The 12,578-nt window shown below is 42.1% G+C and overlaps 1 protein-coding gene across 1 annotated transcript; it reads right to left on the bottom strand.

The window, feature by feature from the left end:
* Window positions 1–1,685: 1,685 nt before the first annotated feature.
* Window positions 1,686–7,114, bottom strand: LOC118425117. Its single transcript, XM_035833934.1, has 5 exons — window positions 7,000–7,114; window positions 5,982–6,111; window positions 3,576–5,644; window positions 2,924–3,168; window positions 1,686–1,754 (listed from the first exon to the last, which is right to left on the bottom strand). The coding sequence occupies exons 1-5, from the start codon at window positions 7,112–7,114 to the stop codon at window positions 1,686–1,688; spliced, it is 2,628 nt and encodes an 875-aa protein (XP_035689827.1).
* Window positions 7,115–12,578: the final 5,464 nt, after the last annotated feature.

The raw sequence follows: 12,578 nt of genomic DNA, 5'->3' as shown, positions 1-12,578 counted from the left end.
GGATCGTCAAACTTAAATGTTTTAAAATACATTATTTTCGACATGTAACCCAAAAATACAATAAGAACGGACTACAAATTACCATTGGAATGTATTTGGTAAAAACTACAAAGTAGTGGCAAAATTCGAGTGATAATAACCTATTTTACCATTTTCGCTTATGACATGGGCTGCCATCTTGGATTTTGACCAGTTACGTCATCAAATTAGCATAAATTATGAATATTTAATCATGAATGCTACATTATGTTATATAAGATGTTAATGCTATAGGAAACAAAAGTGTTTTCCAAGAAAATTATTAAACCGCAACGTTCAAGCGGAAAGTAGAGAATTTCGTAAAATATGCCTGTCATCAACCGGTTGCCATGGCAACAAAAAATATCATAAATTTAATTCATTCTCTTAAACTTGTTGCCAAGTAAATTTTAGCAAAAGTTAACAAGTTTGGTAGTCCTAGCACACGTCGTTCGGCAGTTATGTGACGGCAAGCATTCCTCTAAATCACCATATGGCTGTACCCTATTGCACATAATGCAAAATAGTTTTTTGGGTGGGGTGGGGAGTTTATTTCATGCTAGATCCCAATTTTTGTGCACAATGTCTGTCAAATGACCCAATAAATCACCCCTGAAGTGGGCGTGATCATATTTCAAAATTTCGATTTTTGACCCATTTAAAGACCCCCCCTACCGCTATTACTACTATGTAATACCGAACACCGCTGGTATATATTAGTAGTTGCCAACTGGTATGAATCGGCGGGAAAACGTGAAACTTGATAGCAGCACTCACTATACCCGGACCGTCACTCACTGGTATGAAGTGGCGGGAAAATGTAAAACTCTATACTGTACCGGCCCTTCATGTGCTCTGAGTAGAATAGCTAGGAAATGTGCAACTAAATACGATCCCAGTTCTGTGTAATGCATTATAATAACAGCGTTGCATTCTCAACGATTTGTTTATTTATTATGATTTGTCAATTTTTCCTTCATTTTTTTTTGTATCTAGAGATGGTAGAAATGTTCTGCAAAGAGATATGAATGACTGCTCTGTGATGTGTGAAAGCGATGACAGAATGTCAGACATTCTAGTGGCAGTGTTGCGAATTTCGGTGTTACTGTTTCGTCTGCATGGATGTGTGGGTAGGCCCTCTTAAGGATTCAATAATATGTTTCATGTTTAAGGAAAACTGGATGGCCAAGTAACTATCTTTTCTCTATGACCCTCTTCTTGCATCTTCGGCCATACTGATTCAATTATAATGCATCTTCATGGAACCTAACAACCGATGCCAGTGATGTTAATGACTGATCTGTGATGTGTGAAAGAGAGACAGAATCTCTCAGATATCTTGGTTGCAAAAACAACGAATAGGGACTCTCTTCTGGCATCTTCGGCCATGCTGATTTAATAATATTGCATCTTCATGGAACCTAACAACCGATGCGAGCGTGCGATTAAAAAAAACGTGGCCTTTATTATGAAATGCAAGTGAACAGCAAGTTTTAACAAATCACACAGAACGGTATACCGTCGTAGTAACAACATTTATTCTTGGGCCCTCCACTGCTGAACACCTCGATTACAAGTCGTGTCTAGTGCGGGGTGGCTGCCAGCCCGCCACTATCTTAATGAAGTGAAATATCTGATGTTGTAGTCATGTCGTGACTGCTTGAATGTCAGTGATGTAAGACCCTCAGCAGCTCCCGCCCCTGTTTCTTCTCTGTCGACAGGGACACCTCGATAGACTGTCAGATGAATCATTGCTACAACTTTTGCATATGTATTAATGATATAACATATGCATGTAGGTAATGCTTCATGCTAATGTACATAGTTCCTTCAGTCTCTAAAATGGGACTCGGGTAGGTAAGTAGGTAAAATGAAATGGCCCAGAACGACCTGTGTTATGGATGCCTTCCTGGATTATTTCCTGGGTCTGAGGTTGTGTGGCCCCTTTCGTCCTCGCGTAGTTCTTCCGCTAGTTCTATCTTTTTGCTCTGTCCCATATTTGACTTTGGCATCTCATTCTATTCATCAACATGTTTCCCCTCAGTTATTTCTTTGCAATTTACTTTATACTTTTGCTTGTCTTGCAGCTCTTTTGTGCGGTTAACATGTACAGAATGGTATGATACTCCGCCCCGCTGGTATATCTCGCCGGCGGACGAGTCTTTCTTCTTCCGGCACCGAGCGTCTTGGAACGAGGAAAGGCGGCAATCGACTTATTCGCGGCTGTTTACGTGGATAGAAGCCGGCAGTGTCTCAAACTTCCCGCATCGAGTTTATTCTCGTAGAGTCTCGTATAGTCTCGCGGTCACGTGGTAGGGACTTCGTATGAATGAATGAATGGTTTATTTATTGCACAACGAAACTTTATTAAAAATACAATCAAAAAGTTTAAATAAAATATTTCCTTGTAGATAGCGTCTACCAGAGTACCTTGGTAAAAACAGTTTCAGGGAGTTACCTGTCTTATTTTTTTAATCTAAACCGTTAGCTTTTTTTAAGGACATCCTCCATTGGGTATGTTAAACGGTTCCTGCCATATATGGAAATGTTGTGAGCTATGGCATGTCTTCACTGAAATTATTTAATGCTACATTTTGAAATTATCTACAAGCAACGTTACATATCATCGGGAACCATCCGAATCATAAATCTTGACCAAACCAGATATAGAGGAAACGTAACCATAAAGTAAAATATAGATCAAACAGAAAACGCTGTATTAGTAGTAGATACTAGTAATATTTCCCACTTTCTTCTCCTGGTAGCAACTTGGCATTAAACCTTTTCGAAGAAATTAGCATGTTACACACTTCTTGTAAATCACCTAACCAGTGGATCGTGCAGATGTTTTTATTTGGAACATTTTGGTCAATTTTCGTCTCCTACTCTTTATAAATTGCCTGACCATCCTACTAGGCGACCTGATGACGCCGACATGTCCCGGATGTTGGTCGTGTCCCGGATGCGTCTCGTTCCCAGCCTGACAGCAGTGCTCGTACACTTCCCTGCACAGCTTGCGTACCGGGCCGGTTAGTCTCGTCCCCCGGGCGTAGCTGTCGGCCTCCCGGCTGCAGGAGCGAGGCTGGAACACGTTTGGATCCACGCGGCCGCCGTGCATGCAGCACAGCCTCAGGGGGCGCCTGTGGGGGGCTAAGAAATGAATGAAGACTTTTAATTAGAGATCTATAGTAGACAACTAATTGCATCTAGGCCATTGGCATAAATCTGGGATTTACAAAATTCTGAAAACCCAAACGACTGAATTTCTGAATACCTGTACTTAGCCCGATAAAGATAAAATATGAATGTGCAAAATATACCGTATCATTGAGTACTTTCATTGAGATTCAACTGTATATTGTACATTTTGCGCCGCTGGGATAAGCACAAGTCACATATGAACACATACAAATGTATATAAAAATGTATAGATTTCTAATCTTCGACATCTTGGTAAATTGTGAAAACGCAATATATATGTGGAGTTTGAGTTTGTCGAAGGCTGTAAGGAATATAAATTTATTAATTAAGTATTCTTAGTAGGGAAATGTCTTTACCTAATACATCCATGATATCCGGGGTGGCCTTGGGAGGCTTCGCACCGTCGTTCGGCAGCTGGGCGGGCGGACCGGGGCGTGTTCGGGCAACTCGGTGGCGTCTTCGGGCACGTCTTCTTCTCTTCGCCGTCGGTCTTGCTGCTTTTCTTGATCTCTCAGATCTGGAGGGTGGTTTCACTCGAACGTCTGAACCCGCAGCCTGGCTTGAAAATGATTCTACCCGCTTGCTGTTAGCAGATGTAGCTGTAGCCGCGCCTTGATCTCGACCGCCGGTTTTAGTCGATTTTTCTGAAAGCTCTTGGCTCACTCGAGAGCTTTCCTCGACTTCTTTGGATGCATGCATAAATGTTGAACCCACTGGTTCTTCCATTGACTCTTTGTAAGGAGTCACGGTTGAAGAAAAGTTCTTTGAACTAGAAACCTCTTTGCCACTCTGCAATAAGGCAACGGACCTTAGAGAAGAGCGTTTGGAAGAAACGTCCATGTCCCTGGCACGCGAGCTCTTCCCAACATTAATGATGATGTCGTCTTCGCTGGATGCACGTCTTTGGTTCAGACGTCCTCTTGTCTTCTGTGAGCGTTGTGAAGGCGTCGCAATTGAAGTACCTTTGCGGGTGACTTCATCCATGACGATTTTAGGCGATTTTTCCGTACTCGCTTGCTCACTTTTCACTGCAGTACCGTCGTCTTCGCTGGATGCACGCCTTGAGTTCACATGTACTCTTTTCTTCGTTGAGTGTTGGTAAGGCATCACAGTTGAAATCTCTTCGCTGGCGCCTTTTTCAACTAAGTAACGTGAACTTTGAAGCGGGCGTTTGAAAGAAGCATTGCTGGTCTGTGTCGGAGTAGCCACGGTTGGAGTAGATACTCTCTGCTCCCAGCGCTTTCTGGCCGTACGAATCGCGTCCACCCTTCTGCTCTGTTCCTGTCGGAGCGCGCAGCAGTGCTTGTACTCACTCGAACACTGGGCACGCCGACCGGGGAACCGCTTCAGCGGCCGCCACGCGAATTCTCGCGCGCTTTGCGCACACTCCGTTTCCGGCGCTAACCCCTGGATGGAGCCCTGTCTACAACAGTGCTGCTTCAGCTGTAAACCCCGGAGAGTGGCTAAGTCTTTCCTTGGCGGCGACCGTGGCTCGCCGGTGGACTTTAAGGTGTCTCGTTGCCCGTGACAACATCGCCCAAACTCCATCCGACATCCGACCAAAGCTTCAGCGGTGTGAAGAGCGCCCCTAGTGGTTCGGTTGAGGTAGACATCTCGTTCATCCTCGCATCTTTTCGCCAAGTTGTAGGCGGCCCTCCGTCCATTCAGGCAACAGGTGTACGCCAGTTGAACTGCTGATTTTGTTGATGTCAGTACGCTTTGCTCAGTTGGAGGTTCCGGTAAGGGGTTTTCGTCTTCAGTTTCCTCTTCGCTGCGGTTGTCTTCTTGCTGTACCGGGGCAGTTTTTGGCCCTGATTTAAGCGAAGGGACGGCGGTTTGAAGGTTCTGTTTTGTTTCTTTGCAGCAGACGACAAAATGGCCGACGCAGATCTCGCGTAGGTCTGTGAGAACGGCGATGTTTCCCGACACGAACCGATCCGAAGCCTCCGAGCAGTTCGCGATTTCTGGGTTCCCGCCAAAATGCCGTCCCGCTCGGCAGCATGCCTTGGAGATCAGACTCTGCCTCACGCTCACACTTCTTCGGACTGTGACGTCATTTGCAGACGACTCAGCAGTTTCCCGCCGTTTTCGATCCAAGACGTTTGTTATCTTAAGAACCTTTCTCAAATATTCAAGACCGAGTGTCACTTTTCTTCCACGCTTATTTTGTCCTTTCTTATCATTTATTCCGGAAACATAACTATCTCTCTCGACATGGGGACCTGTCACTCTAACATCGTCACCATGACGACCCTGGTGAAGGGCGATACCATCTCTTCCTGCAGTAGGAGGTGTGGCCGTTATCGTCTCCGGTTCGGTTGCGGTGGGGGTGTGTTTGCCGATGTTTCGTAAGAAAACATAACTGCAGAGAGGTCGTGTTTTCATTTCGATGTTTTCGTTGTTCATCAGTGTCCCTTCCGTTGATCTGTCAACGTCGGAAACAAATATCATTATAGATAAGATACGAGTTACTAAAAACCTGATAACATTTCAATTATATAACATTTCAATTATCATACCGATGTTGATAGCATGCAATCATAAGATCATGCAGAAAAGGCACTACTACTACTGTCAGTCTATACAAAATGCGCAAACAAAAAATACATATTGCAATACATACTCAGAAGTTCAGACATAGTTCGAAGTTCGATTCAGGGACATCGTTCATTGCAAAGATATTAAACAGCATTTTGTACTAGGTATTCTTACAATGTCCCCGTAAGGTGAAGGCCCTAGTAGGAGTGATATAAGACACGTACTTGACAGTGTCCCCTGAGCGGCTGATATCGAGGTTGTACAGGTCGGTGGAGGTCGCAGCCTCTGGAGCGAGGCTATTGGTGCTCATGGCGTCAGCAAACTCCCGGCATGCAACCGCACGCATGGAATGAACTGTAATAGAATGAGTGATTAGCGTGAATTGTCAATAATTGCTTTTTAGGCCACACCAAATTGCTTGTGATTGGACCGACAGGTACTAGGTCGAAGATATTTTGTTCAAATGTCTGGGGTGAAAATATGTGGCTTAAATAACATAAAACAACAGCCCTTTTATACAATGATAATGCTTTTCTTTTAATTGTTATTAAAATTCTGAATAAAAGTCATAATATTTTCGACAGAAAATAATGTGTACAAAACATGTATGTGACTCCGAATGGTAATATTTACAGGTTTGTGGTAGCAAACTCGTTGTATGTTGTTGGTAGTATTGTTTTATCGTTGAGTGATAGAATGCGCAAAGTCATGTTGAGTAATACAAGCATGTTTACTTGCTTGTGAATTGATGTTTTCTATTTTTACGATGCTATCGTGTTTCGAGTGAATGTATATGTAAATGAACATTTTTCTACTGAATTCCACGAGTTTTATTGCCTTATTGCAAGGAAACTAGTGAAGCATGGTAAACTACTAATGTCTTGATTTTTGTAAGGTCTTGTAAAATCAGCAGATGAATGTTATTAATTTGCATGCGTAAGTATGTATCAATGCCAAAGCCCAAAAGTTCTAGATCTTGCGGAATTTTAAAGCTGTTGGTATCAATTTATCTACTGAGGTACCATCGCTCAGCACATACATTTCAATTATTTGATTTCATTGAAATGTTAGCATTGCCAAAGATACACACATATACACTAAATGTTTGATGTTATGACTTATGTTCACTCTCTGTTTGTAATTAAAGTACGATACCATTTTGAAAATATTCGACATACTTCAAGTAACATATTGTGCTGATATATGAAATATTATTAAATTATGAGAGTTGATGTTACATACCTTCTCTTTTAGGAGAGCCAAGTTCTCTCTGGTTGCGTATCCACACAGACTTCTCTTCCACACCAGCAGAACATCTGGACATGCTGACCAGCAGCGAGTACAACACAAACAACATCGTTCCAAGACCCACAGACACTGCAACGGACACCTCTAACTCCCTGAACTGTCCGTAGTCTTATGAACAACTGTCACAAACTGACAGCCCCGCGGTTTTATATCAGGAGATAGTCCTTGTCCGTGAGTGACTCGCCCAAGGTTTCCCACCGAGCCCGTCCCCCCAGCTGATGGTGTTTTGTCTAGAAACTGCTTCGCCAGCGGTTATCTCACTTTTGACATAGTTTCTTACATTTTTCCATCCCTAAGATGTGCCTGGATGAAATCACACTAGATCTGATATGTGTAAGTGTTGGTTGGAGTTGAAAAAAAGTCTTCATCATCACTATCATTAAAACAACACTAGTATTTCAACTTTTTAATGAATTTATTGAATGTAGGGCCAATTGACCATTACCCTGCAAACCAGACTTTTAGCCAGGGCCGGCAGAGAATCTGCTCGGCAGCCAAGGCAGGTCTTCCTGAGGACCTTAGATAAAGCAACGAAGATTTGTCATGCAGGGAGATTTTTCCAATCCTGGTTAAAAGTCTGGTTTCCAGGGTATTTGACCACTTCTAGCCAACAAAGGAGATAGCGGTGAACGCGAAAACAAGCCTTGCGAAGTCCTTGCATTTCAGTAGCCTACCGAAATCAGACCAGCCAAGCTCATATTTATCACGTCTCTTCAATAACTTTGCGGTTTTTACTGGTGTGCTCTTATTACTTCTTCCTCTGCAAAAACGACACAAATGTATTTTCTTTTCTTACTCAAACACAATAGTATATCGAATGATAATAACGACCTTGTTTTTACACACAAAAGACTACAGGGAAAACATTCTTAGAAAATTTCGCCTCTTTAGTTTAAATGTAAGGATCTTCAAGATGATAGTGACAAAATGAACGGGGAGTTTATTGACCCCTGAAGATCACACCCGTTACTCTCCGGGAGAGCCATGAAGATGACATTGACGGGAGGGATGACCTTGATAACAGAACACCACCAGACCGTACAGCTGCAGGTGTAAACTGTCTTCAAACACCTGCAGACTGTCTGCAAGATCATCCTACGGGACACTGACCTCTGACACGCTAATAAAACGCACGCTTCAAAATTGTTTATTATCAAGTACAAACACCTTAACATCGATTTCGAAAATAAACTTGTCTTGCACCTGCAACAATTAAAATCTGGAATATAGCATGTGTCATTTAGTCCGTTTCCAACAGCATATGCTATGTTAAGATATGGATAAAATCCAAAGCAGTTATGTCTGTTTTTAATTTACCTTCATGACTATTCTTACCAAAAGCACATGTTATTCAAATTACCTCTATTTCGCACCAAGTTCATAGACTGTAACGTTACCGAGTAAGATTTCATGCAATAAAGTTCTTCTGTCAAATATTCTTTTAGAACTCCACTTTCCATCATTTTCATTCAATACATAAAACGGTTTCGGCCCGTGCTGTAGATTGCAAAACAAAAATCATCAAAGGAGATGTGAAAGGGCAATAAAATCTATTGTTTTAATATAACGTTCTGGAAAAAGTGTATGGCCACTCGTATTTCATAATGATTTTTTTTCGTACGATCGCATCAGTATTGGGATGTTCAGTGAATTTCATCCATATGTTATATGCAAATTAGTAACTTTATTATAACACCCATGCGGCAATCGTAGAGATTGAATTGTATTTGAATATTGCTTACCTGGATGTCTAACCTTCATAAACGTATCAAAGCAGAGGTTCGGTGCGTCTGCGGCTGTTTTTTTTCGTGCTTTTGGTGTTTTCATCTATTTTGTCCAATTTGTACAACGTTCTTAGGCATGAAGAAACGGACGGTACAAACTCCTCACAAAATGCCTGAAACAAAGCTCCTTGCTATTCCAACAAACATACTAGTAACAGCCCGAGCCAAAACCTCTGCTTGGAGAGAACTGAGAATCCCCCATCATGCCGCGCGGCTGACCCGGAAGCAGAAGAAGCCCGGGCGGTACAAACATGGCGGCGCCCGCAGCAAACTCCGCCGTCCGTCTGCTTCAGTACGAGAACGAGATATTCCTGGACGCCCTGCACGAAGACGGGCTCACCATAACGGCAAAGTACGTGGGACTTTCTTAGGGAACTAATCTGAGAGAAAGTTAGACTTGGGGTGGGGAGGGAGCTTGGCGAAAAGCCTTCAAAGTTTGTCACACAGACGACAACAACATGGTCTTGTTTACTGGGTTTACATTATTTTTCGTGTCTACTACTAGTAATAGCATGGTCATTACCTGTCTTAACATCATATATTCTACTCACAATAACGGCAAAGTATGTGGGACTTTCTTAGGGAAATAATCTGAGAGAAATCTAGACTTAGAGTGGTGAGGGCGCTTGGCGAAAAGTCTTCAAAATTTGTCACACAGACGACAACAACACGATCGATCGATCAAGAGTAGAGTAGATTTAGAGTTCTTCGGTTAGGTTATCAACTTTACATAATTTACATAATTTTTCGTGTCTACTACTAGTAGTAGTAGTATGGTCATTATGTGTCTTAACATAATATTCTACTCGCCTTAACGGCAAAGTACGTGGGACTTTCTTGGGCAACTATTCTGAGAGAAAGTTAGACTTGGAGTGCGGAGGGGACTTGGTGAAAAGCCTTCAAAGTTTGTCACACAGATGACAACAACATACCTGGTGATAATTCCTAGTTAAGCATGATCTAGTTTACAAACATAATTCTTGTCTACTCGTAACATCGTCATTATTTGTTTTTACATCATATTCTACTCACCAGAACGGCAAAGTACGTGGGTCTTTCTTGGGCAACTATTCTGAGAGAAAGCTAGACTTGGAATGGGGAGGGAGCTTGGCGAATAGTCTTCAAAGTTTGTCACACAGATGACAACAACATACCTGATGATGATATGATTCCTAGCTAAGCATGATCTAGTTTGCAAACATAATTCCTGTCTACTTGTAACATCGTCATTATTTGTTTTTATATCATATTCTATTCACTGTAACGGCAAAGAACGTGGGACCTTCTTGGGGAAATAATCTGAGAGAAAGTTTGACTGAGAGTGGGAGGGGGGTTGGTGAAAAGTCTTCAAAGTTTGTCACACAGATGACAACAACATACCTGATGATGATTCCTAGCTATTAAAGCATGATCTAGTTTACAAACATAATTCCTGTCTACTTGTAACATCGTCATTATTTGTTTTTACATCATATTCTATTCACTGTAACGGCAAAGTACGTGGGACCTTCTTGGGGAACTAGTTTGAGAGAAAGTTAGAGTAAGAGTGGCGAGGGGACTTGGTGAAAAGCCTTCAAAGTTTGTCACACAGATGACAACAACATACCTGATGATGATTCCTAGCTAAGCATGATCTAGTTTACAAACATAATTCCTGTCTACTTGTAACATCGTCATTATTTGTTTTTACATCATATTCTATTCACTGTAACGGCAAAGTACGTGGGACTTTCTTGGGGAACTAATCTGAGAGAAAGTTAGACTTAGAGTGGCGAGGGGGCTTGGTGAAAAGCCTTCAAAGTTTGTCAAACAGACGACAACAACATACTAGTACCTGATGATGATTTCTTAGCCAGATTCCTAGCTAAACATGACCTATAAAGTTACATACATAATTCGTTTCTACTAGTAACATCATCAACGTCATAACATGTCTTTACATCATATTCTCACAAATAATAAGGGCAAAGTATGTGTAACTTTCTTGGGGAACTTGAATCTGAGAGAAAGTCAGACTTGGGTTTGGGAGGGGGGGGCGTGCTGTAAGGTTTCGTTTTCATGCAGACGACATGCGACAACAACAACATGTTTCAATTTACATAATTTCATGTTATTTACTAGTACTAGTAACACTTGTATGTCTTTGTACCATATCATAACCTGATTCAGGAAAAGATACAGACATGCGTGAAGTCTCGTGTTAAGTTGCAGGTTGACAATCTGTTTTGGGTACCCACTAGTATGTGGGGGTGGGGGAAGAAAGAACCTAATGTTTAAAGTATGTCAAGAAGGCATACCCTGATGTGCTTGGCAAAATCTGTCTAGACATAACAGGCTTGTGCCCAACTATCACTGAATTACTAATGACCAGTAACAGATAAATGTATTCTTATTATTAATTTGTTTATACAAATTTTTCTTCATGGATGAAAAGATTCAGTACTTTCAGAGAAGATCACCTTGCCTGTATCTTGGTCCAAGGGTGCTCTAAAGCTGCACCTGGTGTCGAATTCCTTATCAAGCTTATCATGTTACAGTGGCATTCCTGGTATCAGTTACGCACTACAGACCCACACCTGGCCGTCTAGCTGTCACAGCGACCTTAACCTTGTCTGCTACGTGACGTCGGAAAGCAAAAAAAAATGTCATACAATGTGTAATGTCTGTATGTCCCACAGTTGTTTGAGTGCTGTATTTGTGGTGGGACACCTAAATACAGACCGTAGCCTGAGTGTGGTTTTTACCCTCGTATATATGAATTATGAAATGGAATTGTGTACAGTACTGTACTACATGTAAACATGGAAACAAGCCTGTTCCCCCAATGTATGTCGGGGGGTGGCCAATAATTAGTGATGCCTCGGGGGAAAGAGGGGAGGCTGAAACCATGATCGTGGCATCACGCAGTGGAACGGTTATACTATAAAGATTGTTTGATAACTACCTTCAAACTATTCTGATGCACATTCATCATTATTTTGAACTTGGACTATAAAGAATAAGGTTAATTGTTACAAGGAAAGATGTACGCTACCATTATATGGCATAATGATTCTACTGGCAGGGACTCTAATTAGATTCTGCTGACTGAAACTTAAATGTCTACCCTAACAAATTTGCATACTCTATAGCATCCTCCTAACGCCCGGTCCCCAACGGCATTACCTTATGGGTCCCTGCTATCCCATGCCCTATCAGTGGCTATTATGATTGTCGCCACAAACAAGCTGTCGACCAATTAGAGAATAGGCCTTTCTTGGGCTTGTTGTTGTCGCAAGCTGTCTCGCAAAGGCCGCTGGGAAGCTATCAGCCAATCATGTTACGTATTACCATGGCTTTGTTTGCTCACCATGCCGACGCCCGATCCCCAACGGCTGACTGCCCATATAAGGGCAAGCTCATTAATATTCATAAGCAAGGCACCCCTAATAACCGAATACTGTGGCTAAGTTGTCAGGGGTGATATCATACTTAGACTTTGCCGTGATTGTCAACCCTGAGTGTGACTCACTCACTCACTCACTCTCCGGTTTAACGTCTATAGATGTGAGGGATTTCTTTGGTTTGAGATGTGTGATATCTTCCTCCCGTGAAGAGACATGCACGTACCATGCAGGTCTTGACAAAGCGTTTTTATCTCCATTTTTCCTGATTCGTGACGTCCATCACGGTATACTGGGAATGCATGCCAAGAGTTACTGTAGATCCGTGAATAACTTCATCAGGTTG

Source organism: Branchiostoma floridae, chromosome 10 (assembly GCF_000003815.2).
Source record: "Branchiostoma floridae strain S238N-H82 chromosome 10, Bfl_VNyyK, whole genome shotgun sequence".
Taxonomy (NCBI): domain Eukaryota; kingdom Metazoa; phylum Chordata; class Leptocardii; order Amphioxiformes; family Branchiostomatidae; genus Branchiostoma; species Branchiostoma floridae.
Note: the sequence above shows the minus strand (reverse complement) of the source record. Positions and strands in the feature narration are given on the sequence as shown.